General features: G+C 55.7%; 1 protein-coding gene across 1 annotated transcript in view; it reads right to left on the bottom strand.

Moving 5' to 3' along the window:
* Positions 1-9,209, bottom strand: part of RASGEF1A (RasGEF domain family member 1A) — a 36,833-nt gene extending 27,624 nt beyond the window's left edge. Inside the window, exon 1 of the mRNA XM_005906266.3 lies at positions 9,083-9,209. Within this exon, the coding sequence (XP_005906328.1) occupies positions 9,083-9,100 (18 nt within the window). The 5' untranslated portion in view covers positions 9,101-9,209. The remainder of the gene's footprint in view (positions 1-9,082) is intronic.
* Positions 9,210-17,373: the final 8,164 nt, after the last annotated feature.

Genomic DNA, 17,373 nt, shown 5'->3' with positions numbered 1-17,373 from the left:
GGAGAGCTACCAATGAAGGAAACTGGGTCTCTGGGCCCACTGAGCCCCTTGGGGCAGGCTGTGGCTGGGATGCACAGTGACTACACAGATAAGGATGTGATATTATGGGTTAAAAGGAGATCAGTCCTCCAGAAGAGGAAGAAGAGAAGGTCAGGAGAGCAGCTGCCAGCCTGAATTCAGACACAAGTAGGCAGACAGCTCTCTCCTGGGGGTGGGTCTTCCCCTCCCCAATTCCTGGCTTTCAGATCTTCCTACCTTTCAGCTCAAATGTGTCTCTTAAGCTCCTGCAAGCCTCGTCTTGTCTGCCAGGACCACATACTAAAGAAACTCAGGGTCTGGCTGCAAAAATGGGCTGGGGGTCCAGCAGGCTGGGAGTGACACCTGGCCACCCCTGAGCTGAGAGCTAGCAACCTCCCCTATACGCTGGCACCTCCCGCAGGGACTTCGCAGGTGGTACTGAGTGTCACCTGAGGCCACCACGCTCGGGACAGGCTTAGTACCTGTTGGTTTCCGTGGAGTCAGAACTGCAGGACACTAGTAGGCCCCAGGGACACTTGTTTCTCCAGGGTCCCCACCACCTTTCTAGACTCAATATGGGGGCTGGTGCTGCCCCTCTCCTGACCCTTCCCTGGGGGCCCTCTCCCCTCTGGACATACACTCTGGATAGCCGCTGGGCCCCTGATGCAGGCAGGGAGAAAGTAGGGGGAAGCCACCTCTCCTTCTGGGCAAGTAGACTGACTCTGGGGACTTCCCTGGTGTCCAGTGGTTAGGATTCAGTGCTTTCACTGCTGAGGGCACAGGTTCAGTCCTTGGTCAGGGAACTAAGATCCCATAAGCCTTGCAGCATGGCTAAACTGTTTTGAAAAAAATTTTAAATAAAAGAACTGGCTCTACCTTTGAGGTGGCTGCTCTACTGGGGTGGAGAGTGGCAGGGGTGACATGCCTCTGTGGAGAGGCTTCATCAGTCCTCACCCCTGCACCCCCGTGGCCCTCCCAGCAGGGAAGCCCTCAGGAGGGCATGGCTAGCCCCATCCTTGCAGGCAGGGTGCTGTGCAGCTCCCATCCTCCCAGCCTGATGGATCTTGTGGGGAATGAGGGCGAAGGGTGGCATTTTCCACAGAAACCAAGCTTCAAGAAATCATATTCACAAATGCCCGGAAGAAGAGCCGTATGTACCTCCGTGCACCCTCTGGGCCGGCCAGGGCAGTCCCGGAGGCTGGCGGAGGGCTGTGGGCTGGACTCCAGCCAGGAGGTGGCTGCCATGGGAATGGAGCCACGCAGCACCTCGGCGCCTTCTCCACAAAGGCCCGGCCTCGGAGAGATGCCAACAATTAAAGCTTTGTTACAGATGCATGATTCATTTTTTTTTCTCCTTCTGAATTCTTTCCTATTACCAAATCCTATTTGAATTGACTAAAGGAATCTTGCCATCTCCTCTTCACCCTCCTAAACACTGATTCTGCCGAGTCCGGGTTTCCTCCTCCTCCTTCGTTCCCTTTCTGCCCGGTCAGCTTCTTCTGGTGGCTGCTCGAGGGACAAAATGTCATTGTCCACCAATAACCATCCCATTATTGAGCCTTGAGAGGCCCAGGGAGGAGCAGGTAGGATTTCAGAGAATCCTTGCCCTTTTCCTGGCGGGCAGGCTGCTGGCATGCCAACCTCCCACTCAGGGCCCCCAGGGCAGGAGGATGGTGCTCAGGGCCTCCCCATTCCCCCCATGGCCTCAGATTCCACAAGGATCACTGTGCACTCCTGCATGTGGGCAGGTGACTCTTAGACTCCTGGAGGCTGAGCTGGGCACAGCCTCAGCCAGAAGGGGGAGGAAGATGAGATAGACTTGGGAGGCACTCCTGTCCTCAAAGTGCCACCGAGGAGGGCATTGTGCAGCCCCTCACCTCCACTGAAATCCCACCTCTGGATCTCCTTCCTCTACAGGGCGTCCACTTAAGATTGGTGCTTAGTATGTGAAGCAAAATCTGGGGCAAAAAAAAAAGTCTGCAAAAATTTGCCTCCTGTCAGAACCCCAGGTTCCAGAAGGGGACATCTGACCCAGGCTCTCCCGGTACCCAACACAGGAAGGACCCCAAGGAGCAGCGGGCATGGCTGTGAGCCAGCAGGACAACAGGGAACTGGGTCAGAGCTGAGGGTCCTTGAGAGACAGGGAGGCTGGGCCCCTAGGGCTGGAGGGGCTGGAGAGACAAACCACACTCAGGCCTGAGTAGACAGTGGCCTCTATTCCACCCTGCAGGCTGTCTGGGGGTGCAGGGGTTGGGGGGGGGGGGGCGGGGGGAAGAACGTACAGTTCTTTCATGTTTAAATGACATCTAATTAGGCTGAACAACGTTTTCCTTTGTGTTTAAAAACAAATAAAAATCCATTTCCTTCGCCTGAATTGTCATCCTCCTGGCAGACACCCAGAGTGGCACCCCTGGGATCCTGCTGCTCTGCAGGGGCTGGAGGTTTGTGTGTGCCAGCCTCAGGGTGGAGAGCAGCAGGCACCCAGCTCCCTACAGCACAGCCTGTCCAGTGGCCACGGCCTCTCAGAAACAGGACCTGGACACGTGTCCTGACCCTCAAACAGAAACATCTCCTGCTCCCTATGCACACGCTGTGTACACAAGCAGCTTTCCTGCCCCGTGCCTGACCTGCACCCCCTAGTGTCTAGAACTGGCTGGCCCCTAGGAGCACCAGCAGCACAGCTGTCTCCATTCCTCCCCAGGGCACTGCACTTTCCCACTCGCCCCTCTGCATACACGGCTGGCACAGCAGCTGTCATCCCATTTTCCAGACAGGGAACAAAGCCCCAAGGGTTTAAGTCATCAGCCCCAGGCCTTACAGCTCCAAAGTGGTGAACCCCGGTGAGTGTGACCACCATGATCTGCTATGAAACTCAGGATTCAGCGCAGGCTCCAGAGAAGGGAGGACAGGTGCAAGGCAAAGGCAGGTGGAGGGAGACTTCCAGGGTCCCTGAGAGATGGACAAGGCCTGGCCCAGAGCCACCTGCTTGCAGAGTGCATGGAGGGGCCAGTGAGCACAGCATTGTGGGGTGCCAGGGCAGGATCTGAGGGTCAGGTGTGCACGAGCACCCGAGGGGCCCCGTGTTGGACAGCCAGATCCAGGCCTGACCTGAAACAGCCGGCAGTGTCACTGCCAATAAGGACACTCGCAGAAGGTTTCCACCTACTGGGCCATCCTACACATCCCCACAGCGCCCCCCAAGGCATTACTGACCGCTGCTGGGATGAGCTGCAGCCCAGGAGGCCAAGGACAGCCTGAGGTCACACGGTCTGGCCAAGCAGAGCCAGGAACAGCCCGATGCTTCAGCCTGCAGGCGGGTTCTTTCTGCCAAGGGTTGAAAGTGAAAGGCACACTGCCGAGAACACGCTTGCCCCGCTGTGCCCAGGAAATGGGCCCGGCGCCCAAGCACAGTGCATAGGGCTCTTCGTGGACCAGAAACAGGCAGGACAACAACTAGAACTTTCTACAATTCCTGACATGCGATTCAGACCCAAAGAGATGCATGGTAGAAAGGAATGAAAATACTGCAGGGCATTCTCTGAGGACGTGGGGATGGAAGCATAAAGAGAAAAATATGTGAAATATCATGCCCTAAAAACAGCAAGGCATGTTCTTCTGTCCAAGAGTACTCACCCACATTGCTCATACATCAAATGACCAATGAAACCCTGATAGAGTTCCCAAATGGAAATGTACAGGCGACAGAATGATATGTCTGGATATTAATAAACAAACGATGAACCCCCAAAAAAATTCACCCATTTAATAAAAAGCTTCCCTAAGTCATGTCTGTGTTCAAGTAGCAATCAAAACTCCAATTACAGACACATCAGAAAAATAACCCTTAGAAGAAATCCCATGAAATTCAATATGTCCAAAGCTGTACTCAGAGAAAAATTCATAGATTTCAATATATTTTAATTAAAGGGGGGGTGGATGAAAACAAACTAAGCACTTGATTCAAAAAGCTAAAAAAAGAGCTTCTAAACAAAACAGACATTCAGCAAAGCATACAGGAGGAAGGAATTACTAAATGAGAAATTAGTGGATTTAAGGAAAGGAAGACAGTAGGACTTGCTGTACACTCAAGAGTTGGTTTTCTTTTGAAAGTGAAAATTTTAAAAGATAAACCTTTGGCAATTCTCATCAACAAAAGGAAGAAAGGAAGGAAGCTAGCAGAAAGGGGGAGAGGGAGGACGGGAGGGAAGCAAAGAATGAAGAGAGGAAGATGGATGAAAAAGAGAAGCTAATGTGGAGAAGAAACCTCAAAAGGATAGATGATATAAATCTGTGCTAAAAGCCCTGAAAGCATTTCGAACTGGGATATTACCTAGGAAATATAAATAACCAAAATAGGCTAAAAATATTTAGAACCCAAAAGGACCAATAACCATAGTACAAATTAAGTAACTTCACAGCCAACTAAAACCTCAGGGAAAAATAAAAGCAAGCCCCGGCTGAGCCAGTTTCCAAAATGAATTATTTCAAGCCTTGGAGAGTCAGATAATTTTATATGATATCTAAACTATTTCAACTACACAATTCATATTGAAAACCTTTCCTATTCATTTTATGAAGCTAACATAACCATGATTTATAAATGTGACAAATATCTACCCTAATAGAAAAGTATGAATAAATTCTCACCTATGAATATAGATGAAAAATACCCCAAGCAACATATCAGCTGAATGAACTCAGCAGCATTTCAGAGCACAATTGAGCCTGACCCTGTGGGATTTATTCCAGGAACAGGATGATTTAGCTCAGAAAAGCTAATAAGTCAACACATTAATAGGTCCAAGGAGGAAAGGAATTTGATGATTTTGCCAGATATAGGAAAGCCTCGGATGAATATCCATTTTTGGTGTACACTCTTGGCACTTAACGTGGGAATTAAGTGTACCTCATGATGAAGAATATCTGTTTGAAATTTAGGGTCAATTTCAGACTTCACAGCAAAACGTCAGAGGCCTCTTCATTAAAATGAAGATCAAGCCAAGGACAACTGCTATTATTGAAAGCTGCTGTGTACCTTTTAGAAAACAGTAAGATCAGAAAGTTTTTAAAAGATACATTAGAAATGAATTAAATCATTCTTGGTTTTCCAGGGAGCCCAATTGAAAATCTGTTCAAACTAATAAGAGAGTTTAATTATCAATTACCTAACACACATTTTTTTATTTTAAAGATCAATATCTTACCTATCAACCTCCTCAGGGAACATCCCGACTCAGTCCATGTGGAATGTGTTTTCACTCCAGTGGCGAAAGAGAAGGGGGTGTGAGCCAGGAATCTGCATGTGTGGGCATGTGTGCATGCCCTGGGGCTTCCCAGCTCTTCACTGGCCAGGGACACATTCCCAATGGGCCCGCTCTGCCACCCATGTCAGCCACCCGATTCACAGCCCCCTTTCCTGGTCACATACCCCGGACAGCCCCCCATGTTGCCCTCTGGGCTGGGCACCCCTGGGAACTCGCTTCCCTCTTCTAAGGATGCTGCACAGGCCCCTGGTGTGTGCAGGGGGTCCAGGCTCTGGGGTCAGCCAGCCCCAGGATGAACGCCTGGTCTGCTCATGGTGCTGCCTTACATTGTGGAGCCTCAGCCTCCTCTTGTGTCACTGGCACAGCGACCTTGTGAGGGTTAGAGGAGACTGGAGAGCTGGCTCCCAGGGCCTCTGACTCACACTTGCCATGGACAGGGGGCAGCTTGTGCGGCAGCCACACTGACCTTTGGGAAATGCCGTGGGCTTGGCCCCAGCCAGGCAGGCGGGGGTGAGCAGGACAGTGAGGGGGGTGGTTCCACTGGAGGCCGAGACACAGGGCAGGGTTTGCCAGAGAAACCCCACGGCCCACCAACTGCCCTGAGGCCACGGGGCCAGAGCCCTTGGGGGCAGCAGGGCTCCAAGGGAGAAGAAGTGGAGAACCCCAGTAGAGGCCATCATCCACATGCTCCCACCAGACCTAGGACTCTCCATTCTGTCTGCCTCCAGGTTCCCCTTGTCCTGGAATCCACAGGGCTCCAGCCAGCCCAGAACCTGGGACAGTGGACATCGTGGTCAAGGGGCCAACTCTGACCCCTGGCTGAACTCAGGCCAGCCGCAGCCCCCGTGGGCCTCAGCCTCCCCATGTGTAAAACAAGGAAGCAGAACTGGGCAGTCCCCGCGGGCCGCTCCAGCCCTTGTGTCTGCTTCTTTCTTCCCTCACTTATTTAGCTGACAAACATCCCTGTGGTCCTGTGACCTGTGCCACACACTTGGGACTGGAGGAGCCCACAGAGCACCATGTCAGCTACCAGAGGCAGCAGTAACAACACCGTGCAGTGTGAGAGACGCGGGATCAGATGCCTGTCCTGGGTGCTGAGGGGGCACGGGGTGGGGGGTATAACTCTGTAGGGAGACATCAGGGAGAACTTGAGGTGGGCTTCCAAGGAAACTCCAAACCAGGGAGTTTCCAGTGGGTCAGGAGAAGGAATAACAGGGAGACATAACAGGTCTCACTGATACCAGAGCCCTGAGAGACCAGTCCTCTTCTGGTCACTTACTTGCAACTCCCCAGAGGGAGACTCCCAAGGAGCCCAGAGGTGTGGAGGGTGCAGGTAGCTTCCACAGGTACCTCAGCTCCATCTCTCTGGTCAAACCCTACCCATGCCAAAGCCAATACCCCACGTGGCTGTCCTAGATGGCCCAGCCTGTGCAGACCCTGCACCGCTGTGGTCCCTGTCTTGGTGGTTATGCGACTGTTCCCAGTGTTCCAGCACCTCAGAAGGCAGCCAGGTGGACACAGGATGCTGTGGCTCCCTCCACGCCCCTTGCCTCCCCTGGTGGAGCTCACACGAGGCTCCCCCAACCCCAGCGGCAGGCAGGCCCAGCAAGATGGGGGCGTGGCGCCTGGGCGGGCTGTCGTGAACCGGCAGGTACAAGTGTAGGCAGCATGGCCAAGAGGTGGCAAGAGCCCGCAGGATGGAGCAAGCTGGGGCTCCGCATCAGCACCCGGGGCAGACCCTCCCTGGACTCCATACTCCCCGCGAGTGCCAGGTGACACTGCCCCAGGAGGTGTCAAACTGCTCCCCCTCCTCCCCGCCCCAACCTGCTCCACCTGCATCCTTCCCCACTGCTCCTTCCTGGAGTTGCTGCCTCTTCTCCATCTGTACCCATTTCCACCATCAGCAGGGCCTCTTGCTTTACCTTCAGAGTGTGATAAAATCGGGCCATCTCTCCTCCTCACTCCCTCAGCTGAGCCCCTGAGCTGGCCAAACTATCCTCTCACCCTCACCAGCCCTGCCCCTGACACCGGCTTCCAGTCTGGTGCCTGAACACACGGGCAGCTTCCTCTTCCAAGCTTGGCCTGACATCCTGCCAGGCACTCCTGTTCCCCCTGCCACTATCTCCCTGCCTTTCGTCCAGCAGGTCCTCAGGTGAAAGATTCCCCAGACTGCCCTACCCAAGGCAGCCCCACACTGGTGGTCAATGTGCTGGGCACCAAACTCGCTGGACATGTCGCCAGGCTGAGCAGAACGGTCACTGCTGGTCCCAGTGAGATTGAGTGGGGCCATGTGACTCATCTGGCTCAAGAACAGTGACTGGAAGTGACGTGTGGCACTGTGAAGTGGGGCACTGAAATGTCAGTGCAAGGGCCTCACTCCCCCTCTGCCATGGGACCTGTCAGCCCAGGTCCTTGAGAGAGGAAGGCTCGGGGTGGGGCCCTGTCAACCCCTGACGGACAAGCCAATAAGTGGACATTACACTGTGTTGTTATCAGCCCCTGGCTTTGGGGGTTGTTCAGCTACTGCTGATAATCTAAATTATCCTGCCTGATGCACCCTTGATATTTTCTATTCGTTTACTTTTTCTCTTTTAGCACTTATCACCATGTAACATTCCATATCTCATTTATTGATTGTGCTTTTTTTTCTCCCCCTGTCTCTCTTGCTAGAAGGTAAGCCATGAGGACAGGAGCTGTGGTTTGTATCTGGTTCCCTGCAGAATCCACAGTGCCTGCACACAGCAGGGGCTCAATAAATGAGTAATGACTCCGTGAAAGAATGAATGAGTCCTGCTTCTTGGGCACAGCCGGGCCTGATTTAGCCCAGCTGCAGCCCCCTTCTCGGCCCCTGAGGTCCTGGGTCTACACTGATCAGCTCCAGGCTGAGAGGGCTTAAAGAGCAGCACCTGAATCGCATCACCTGATCATCTCAAAGGAAGAACTGTAATAAACAGCCATGGAAATGCAACACTGCCTCATGCTCAGGATTAATTCCATGGCAGGTTCTCAGATTCCTTCCTATAGAAAAGAAGCTGCCCCTCATCGTGGGGCCCACATCCCTCAAAGCCCTAGCCTGAGGCTCACTGCCCTTAAACACACAGGTGTCTGTGTCCTGCCCCACTCCGTGCTTCTCCCTCTCTCACACACATCCCATATTTAAACATCCCACGGTTTTCACATAATCTCACTCTCACCCACACATCACACATACACACATACACACCACCCACGTGCCCACCTCGTTACAGTCCCCCTGTCTCCTCCAGGGCAAACAGGTGGTTCTGTGCCCCTCAAGTCGGGCAAAGGATGCACTGTGGTCTTGTCTCTTACACGCCTGACTGTGCCAGTCCCAGGGCAGCCACCCTCCCGCCGGCCCTGCTGCTAGGCTGCTGTCACCTGCCTCCCAGCGCCATCCGCCCCACAGGGGTCCGTACCAGCTGTGCAGGTGCCGCTCAGCCGTAGACTAACACTGGCCTCCGCAAGGAGGGCCAGGCAAGGCAGTGGCAGCCTGGGCTGCCCATCCGTTCTGAGCCCTGGGCGCAGCCCACATGGCAGCAGGTGCCCGGGGGGACCCACAGAGAGAGTGGTTCCCAAGGGCAAGCTTCTTCCAGGCCTGGCCGAAGATGTTCTTCGGCTGGCCGCACTCCTTGCCGGGAGGTGAGCCCTGCTTCCGCAGCTCGGCGGCGCAGGAATCCCTAGCCCCGCGGTCCTACTGCAATCAAGGGGTTGCCCTGCGAGCGCGTCCCCGTCACCGCCTCCGCCACCCGCCGCCCCGCACCTGCCACGCGCCGCAGCCCTACCTGGGGCTCCAGAAACATCCTGGCTACCTGCTCCCAGCGCTGTCCCCCGGCGCCCAGGGCGTCTCGGGTGCGGCTGCCTTTCTGCCCGCGCGCCCAGGCGGCTCCAAACCCCAGCCCAGCCCGCGGACTTCCCCACGCCCGCCTCCTCCCACGGGGCGGGGCCGGGCCAGGGGCGGGGCCGAGGGGCGGCTGGCGCCCGGGGAGGGGCAGGGCGGGGAACGTTAGGAGTCTGTGTGGGGCCGAGGTAGGGGGCCCAGGGGTAGCAGGGGACTTGGGTGGGGCCGAGCGGGCCACGTGGCAGGGGCCGGCGCCCGGCCGGGGTTCGAAAGGGGCGTGGCGTGGGGGCGTGGCAAGGGCGGGGCGGGGCGCTGCTGGAGGGCGGTGGGGAAGGTGCAGGGGTTGGGGCGCGGGGACCGGCGCAGCGTTGGCCCGGCTCACCGGCCCGGCGCGGGGTTTGGGGGCGCCGAGAGTGCAGGGGGAGCAGGCAGTGGCGTCAGTACAGAGGCCACAGCAGGGTGTCGGAGCTGGGTGCTCCGGACGGGGTCTGCCACTAGGCGAAGGGGCGGCGTGCTGGTAGGCGCTTCGCGCGGGGTGGGAACGGTCGTGTTGGTGAGATCCAGCTCACGGAGAGCCCCCTGCGCGCCCCCGTATCCTCCCTCGAGCCTCTCTTCGCCCTCCCCAGACTCACCTCATCTTAGATGTCCACCACAGAGCTACGGCAGGTGCTTGGCCAGCGCCTGGCTTGAATGCCTCCCCTCACGGGGTTCTCACTCCACACAGCTCTGGCCTCGAGCTTCCCACGGAACTCTGTCCTGTTTCCTTGAGTGAACACTGGGGACACAGCAGCTGCTTTTGTGGGAGGACTAATCTAAGACACGGCGTGGGGCGGGCCTGGCACATGGCACAGCCAGGCGTCATTCCGCCCTCAGGAGCCCCAGCGCTGAGAAAGAATCCTGTCAGGTGACCATCTTCCCCTCCACCGGGTTCCTGCGTTGCCCTCAACTCAGGCTCCGAGAATCTGAAAGGGAAAGGTGGACTGAGGGAAGACTGTCCTCTCTGGGAGGTCTAGAACCAGAGGGCCCAGAGGCTGAGTTGGGACTGGGAACAGGGCAAAATCTGAAAGAGCTCATGAGCAAGCCTGGGGCTGGGATGCGAAGAGATGACCCTGTCAGTATTCAGGTAGGTCCCCTGGAAGCCTGCCTTCGACAGCCCCACACCTCACCCCCAGCAGCCTTGTGAGACAGCCATCTCTCCCCTCAGCTACTCCCTCTCCTTTGCCTGTTCTGTCACCAGTAGCAAGACTGGCGGAGAAGGCGATGGCACCCCACTCTGGTACTCTTGCCTGGAAAATCCCATGGATGGAGGAGCCTGGTGGGCTGCAGTCCATGGGGTCGCTAAGAGTCGGACAGGACTGAGCGACTTCACTTTCACTTTTCACTTTCATGCATTGGAGAAGGAAATGGCAACCCACTCCAGTGTTCTTGCCTGGAGAATCCCAGGGACGGGGGAGCCTGATGGGCTGCCATCTATGGGGTCACAAAGAGTGGGACACGACTGAAGCGACTTAGCAGCAGCAGCAGCAAGACTGGCCCTCAGGCTGAGTCCTGGAGGACAGCTATTTCTGTCCTGAGGAATGAGGGGCTGTGTAGAGTCCCTTCACCAGTCTCCTCCAAGAGGATACAGCAGTTTGGAAACCACCCCACTTTCTCTTCTAACACTGGAACTCAGATCTCACTGCTCCAGCACCTGCACTTTAGCTACAGCCTTGTACAGCTCCTGGGGTGGGTAGTTAGGTAGAAGGGGGCAACATCAGCTGAAACGGCCATGGCTGCAGATACATCAGCCCGCCCCCCCTCCCCCCCGCCCCACCACACACACACACACAAGCTTTCACAGTATCCCCCCCTTGCTGCTTCTGCATCTCCTTTCAGGCCAGTCAGAGGATGCAGAGCTCAAAGTGGCCTCCACAGGGGACTCATGGCACCAGGACCAGCCTGCGTCCTTGGTCCTGAGCCTGCCTGGCCACCCTGCCCCTTCAGAAAATTCCATAGTGCCAAGAGGGGTGAGGGGTTTTGCCCTGAGGGAGTCTGCCAGGCACCCACCCCTGCAGTCCTTGGCTCTATCCCACAGCTCTGCAGGACAATTAGGCCCTCAGGTGGCCACAGTATAGTTCCAGAAAGTCCACGTGGGCAGTTAACATGCCTACTGCCACCTGCATTCAGAGCAAGCCTTCCCCTCTGCCTCTCTAGGTGTTGTGGTCCAGAGGAGGTGGCTGAGCCCATGTACAGCCCCACTGCGCCTTTCTGTACATGCTCACTCACAGGTTTCACCAGCGTCCCTTGATAAGGTAGATGCTTTCCCAGGAGGAAGGAGCACCTGCTGCCCGTTGTCCCTGCGATGGGAATGTCCTCACATACATGGATGGTGCTTTCTCTGTTCACAGGTGTGACCTCAGCATTCATGTGTGTACATGGACCACAGCCACATCCTTCCTGGTTCCCATGGAGGCAGGGCGATGGGCCTGCCAGGGCTGACCCCTGCCAGGGTGTTGCCCCGCTTGAAGCTGTGGGTGGGGCTGGGCTCAGGGAGCAAGATGCTACAGGGAGAGCTTGAGGGGACAAATACGGGAACCCAGTAACCTTTCCAGAGCTGGCTTTAGAAAGCGGAAAAGGAACCAGGTGTGGTGCGGCCAGCAGACATGTGCTGAGGGCTTCTGGGAAGATGAGGCAGCCCAGATGGTGTGGGCTGGCCATGAGGTCAGGAATTAGGGCATCTATCCCATGACCATGAGAGGACGCTCTGAGCAAAGAGCAAAAAGCCTGATTCCGGGATGACAGTGACCCTGGACATCCTCACAAGTACCACACCTGGGACCAACGAGAAACTGGGACAGGAGGCTGGACTCAGGGCTGCAGGCTCCTAATTAATGTCCCTGCTTCCACCCATCCTGCCTTGACACAGAAGCTCGATTGGCCTTGTTAAAACCTGTGTCGGGTCCTGCCCATCCACTGCCCAGGACCCTCAGTGAAATGAAAGCCAGGGTCTAGTGGCCATGTGGGTGCTCCGACTGGAACCTCCCACCTTCCACTCACCCCCGCCCCCTGCTCGCCCTCCCTCTGTGTGCAGCATTCTTCCTCTTGAGTCTTTACTGATGTCTCACCTTCTTGGTGACATATTTACAGTGTTAACCTCCACTCCCACACTTCCTCTCCCCCTGAACTTTCCTTCTCATGGCCACTTAAGTCTGACGTATTCTTTCTACTTCCTTATTTGTCAGTGTCTCCTCTAGGGAGAACTGAGCTCTGTGAGTGCAAGGCCTTGGTCTGTTCACCGCTGTGCCCCAGGGACTGGGACATGTTTGCCTATGGGGGCACTTGACACCTCTCTGTTGAGTGAACATGTGTGTGTATGTATGCCTGTGAATACGTGTGCAGAGCTAGACATAGGTGTATACATCCAGTTCAGGCCTCATGTCCAGAACATATATAAAGAACTCACATAAATCAAAAAGTCTGAAGACCCAACTTTTTAAAAATAGGCAAAAGGCTTGAAGAAGGATGTCCAAAAAGATGATAAACATAAGAAAAAGCACTCAATTTCATTAGTCATCAGGGGAAGGAAAATTCACACCACCGTGTCATACTGCTGTACGCCCACCAGAGTGGCTAAAATGGAAAGGCAGAAAATTCCAGGTGCTGACAAGGATGTGGCACAAGAGAAACTCCCATCGTTGGTGGTGAGAGCTGAACTGGTAAAGCCACGTAGGAAGACAGACCAATAGTGCCTAAGAAAGCCAAGTATACACAGGCTGAAGAACTCCTCGCTGGGTGTAGAACCGCCAGAAATGCTTACATACTCACACCCAAAGACCCATCCACCCGTGTTTAGAGCAGCACTGTCCACAATGGTTCTATACTGGGAACCATCCGGCTGCCCTCCACAGCGAGGAGGTAGAATCACTCTGGGAGCGCCACCATCAACAAGAGTGGACACACCAGTCTTACCAGCATCACGTGGAGCAGAAGAAACCAGACACAAAAGAACATCTAATCAGGATCCAAGGGGTCTGCTTGGGCTGGGTACTGATCACCCATGGATTCACCCCATGAAAAGTCTGAGCTGCAGCATTTATGACTCATGCACTTTGCTATATGTACATTACACTTCAGAACAATTTATGTTTAGAAAAAAGTTGAGAGAGAGGAAAAAAAAAAGAAGAAGAAATAACATGCCAGTCAGGGCAAAGCTGTCTGAGCCCCAAGACCCTTCCAAGAGTGTTGTGAGCCGCAACTCAAGAGAAGCAGAACTGGGGAAAGGAGCATTTTATCTCTCCAAAACCAAAGGCCTCTCTGGGTAAAAACTTCCTTCCTTCCTTTAAAAAGGTACAGCCTGCAAGGTTTTAGTTTCGGAAGATGGAAGGGGGCCTCACCTTGGGTGACTGCTGTTGCAGAACAGAGGAAGCAGGGACCCAGGTGCCCACACAGGGGGTGTGGACCAGCATCATGACAAAGACCCTGTGGAGGTTAAGTCCTCAGAAGCTAGGGCTCCAGGGAGGGTGGGGGGTGATGGGGGCAGGGGCAGGTGCCAGCAGGCTCAGGTGAGAGTCTGATGGGACCTGAGGGACAAGTAGAGGTGACCGCCACTGGTGAGGGAGCAGGTGACAGTCAGATTCTGCTTCCTGCACACACTCCCGTCCCCACACTGTCCAGCTGAGGCCCCCCCACCCCACCAGCCACTTATCACCCAGGGCGGCCGTGCAGGCAGAGCTTCGGCTCCAACTCTGAGTGTCATGGATGAGGCAGGCGCCTCTCTGAGTTATCATTTCCTGGATATAAAGCAGGGTTCATGACCCCCAGGTCACAGGGCAGCCAGCAAAACATGAAGCCAGAGAATCAAGCACGTGGTAAGCCTTGGAAACTTCTCAGTTTCTAGTTCCGAGGACTTGAGCTGTCCAGGGGCTCTCCATCTGCCCTGGGAAGCAGCCCGGGCCATCTGAATTCATAACCACCTCCGGAGAGGCCCTCTCCAGTTTCCTCCACGCCCGCGCTAACAGTGTTTAACAGGAACCTGTGGGATGTGGTGTGCCCTGAGGGCCAGTCAGCAGTCTGAGCGGTCATGGGTCGCACAAGCTCACACCCACGCTATCCCGTGAGCTTCACGGCACGTGTGTTTGACACCCTGGGGCAGGACCCTGACTGCTGACCCTGTCCTCAGGGGACCCAGATGAGGTAGGCAGGCTGATGTCCACTGAGAACACACACGGGTCTCTGCACTTCCCTAGCCCTGTCCCATGGATACTCCCTTTTGGAGAAAAATGTTGGAAGCAAACAAACTGATATGGTTTTAGGTACCACTGGAGCACAAGGGGCAGGGGAGGGCAAATGAGAGGAGAGTAGACCATTCTGATGCCCCCTCACAGCACACAGGTTACTGCTCTACCAACAGAGCAGCCCCCTGCAGGATCCCCCAAGAAGCCTTCCCATTGCCTCTGCTTGCCTTGACTGTGGCACTCCCCTTCGTCTTATGTGAAAATAGATTAAGGTAGAGCCACCCATCCGCCAGGTTGTGTAACTTGCGGCAAGTGTGCACCTGGGCGTGTAACTAACCATGACTAACAGCACAGACCACCTGGGATGGCGGCCGCTCCCTGCACCCGGGCCCGTCATCACTCTCCTGTCAACAAGCTGGCAAAGGAGTAGGTGGAGAAGGGACTTCAGGTGGCCACAGGGTCGTATGTTAACTGCAGCCTGGCTCCATCCCCGGGCCCAGGCACAGGGGGACCAGGGAGCCAGGCAGGCTAGGTGGGGACAGTTCCCCAGGGGCCTAGCCAGATCCAGAGGGTCCTAGGGGTTGGGGAGGGGCCTCAGTGCCCCAGTGGGCAGGACTGGGAGGAGGCAGATATCCTGGTGCATGGGGTTGGGCAGGGGGGCCTGCTTTCACCAAGGGTGCCAGGAGGGGCCAGCCGTTAGAGAAGCAGCCCTTTGGAAGGGGAACTGGGTGCATCAGGAGAGCCGTCCCTCCATGCTTGGTGCCAGAAGCCTGGCTCCCACTTCCAGAGAAGGAGGGACGGCAGGTGGGAGGAGGTCCGTGAGGTCCCTCAGTGGAGGGAGGAAAGGAAGAGGGGGGCCTGGGCATAAGCATATCTGGTCCTGTCCTCCAGCGAATGGGGACCAGGTCCTAGCAGCCTCTCCCTGGCCATGATCCCCTGAATCCTGCCACCCCTTCACACTGAGTGCCCACCAGTCCTGGCTGGCAGTACTGGGCAGAGATCACCAGGCAGAGGTGGAGCAACCAGCCCAGGGGGGCCTGCAGAGCCTCTGGGCCAGTGCCCTGGTGCCCACAGTGGGTGGACCAGGAAGGGGTGGGGAGCAAGCAAGTACCAGGAGAGCCACCAGAGGCCACACTCTGGCCCTTTCCACGGCCCCACCCCCAGGCCTCAGAGAGGCCACACTCAGGTTCCTGCTCTCCAAGAAATAAGTTAGTTCCTCACAACCCAGGCCTCCCTTCTAGTGACACTCCCTAGCAGGTTCAACTTCTGGACTGAGGCGGTTTTCTGGTCTATGTGTGGAACCAGACACCAGCATTTATCTCCCAAAAGCAGAGGAGGAGAAAGAAACCCCTTTCCCTGAGGAACCCAGACCCGAGTCCCTGGCCTGTGATAGTGGTGGGAGCTGCAGAGGAACCTGGCTACTGGCCTGGGGAGACAGACTCCTCCTGGACCAGAGTGGCAAGGCCCCACCTGCCATGGCACCCTGAAAGTTTCCATTCCTCTGAGTCAAATATTTGGCAACCTGATGGGCAACCCTGATGTTAAACGGCCATTCCAGTACTGGTTATCATCAGAGAACAGTCCTCTGGCCAAGAGAACACGACCTTCCCATTTGGAGGCCTTGCCATGGGGAAGCTGACCCTGGGGGGGTCATGTGGAGGTCAGGGCCAAGGTGAGACTTCTGGGTCCTGCAGGGCCCCACACTGAGAGGATGAAGATCCCGAGATTAGGTCCTCCAGAAGGCCCGTGACGTGAGGCTGGGCAGCCCCGTGGCCTTGGAGCCCCGCAGGCCACTCTGTCCAAGACGGTGGTCATTCTCTGGGCGGTGGTGAATGAGGAAGCACACAGGACCCTCAGCGAGCTGCCCCTGGACTCTGGGCCAGGTCACACTTCTGTGAGCCTCAGTCCCCACCCCAAACAGGGACTCACTGCCTGGGATGACATAGGTTATGATGTCAAACAGGCACCCAAAAAGAGCCTGACAAGAGGATACACAGGGGTGGCAAAGGCAGGAGGTGTAAAGGAAAAGACCCTGCCCCACACAAAGCTCCCAACCTAGAGGAGTGAGGACTGCCTGGGGAACAGGCCAGCCAGTGGGGCCAGGACAAGGTGGGAATGTCCTCACGGCCCCCTGCAGGGCCTCCACCTCAGAGCTGGCGAGAGACAGAAGGCCTGCAAATGAAGACGCAGGAGAGGCCCATCTACCAGGAGCAAGCTGCTTCCCGGCAACCAGAAGCCCTCAATTCTCACTTGTGCCATCTGCAAAAATATCCTTTAATGTAGCACAGGGTGTTAGCGCAAGTGTCAGAGTCATTGGTGGGAAAGGCGAGAAGAGGATGACAGAGGTGGGTTTCCACAAGGCACCTCGCGGGACAACAGCCCCTCCTTGGCAGCCTGGTGGAAAGTATAGCAGGTCCACAAACAGCATAGCAGGTCCACGCACACACACGTGATCTTGCACTTGTGCACAGGCTTGTGTGTGCCTGTGTGCACGTATCAATATTTGCATGTGTGTTCTTTGTGCATGAGTGTGCATGGGTATCATGACTACACATAGGTGCACACGTGTGTGCATGCATGTACCTGTGGCCTCCCTGTGCACGAGTATGTGCCTATAACACAAACTGGCATATCCACCCTGAAAGGGTCATCAGGGCACCTGCCCACCACTGGCCTCCTCTTCTATGTCTTCATCGAACACTTCCCAAATTTTCTCCACTGCACATGAATGTCTCTGTCATCAGCATATTGAAACAATATATGTTCTTTTGATTAAACCAGGATGGGATACTATGGTGTTCCTCCTGAGGATGCCTGGTAGGAAGCAGGGCTGGCTTGGCAGTAGCCTACCAGGGGGTGCCAGCCCTTGAGCATCCTCACTGCTCCTAGAGAAGGGAGAACTGTTCCTGCCAGCCAGCGTGTAACCAAGGGAGAGAGGGTGCCCAGGGCAGGCAGGCAGCATGAAGGGTCAGAAAAGCCTATGGACCCTGCTGGGTGGGCATCAGGAAAGGCGGCATGAGGC

The sequence above is a fragment of the Bos mutus genome, chromosome 28 (assembly GCF_027580195.1).
Source record: "Bos mutus isolate GX-2022 chromosome 28, NWIPB_WYAK_1.1, whole genome shotgun sequence".
NCBI classification, from domain to species: Eukaryota; Metazoa; Chordata; class Mammalia; order Artiodactyla; family Bovidae; genus Bos; species Bos mutus.
This window is presented reverse-complemented; position numbering and strand designations above follow the sequence as displayed.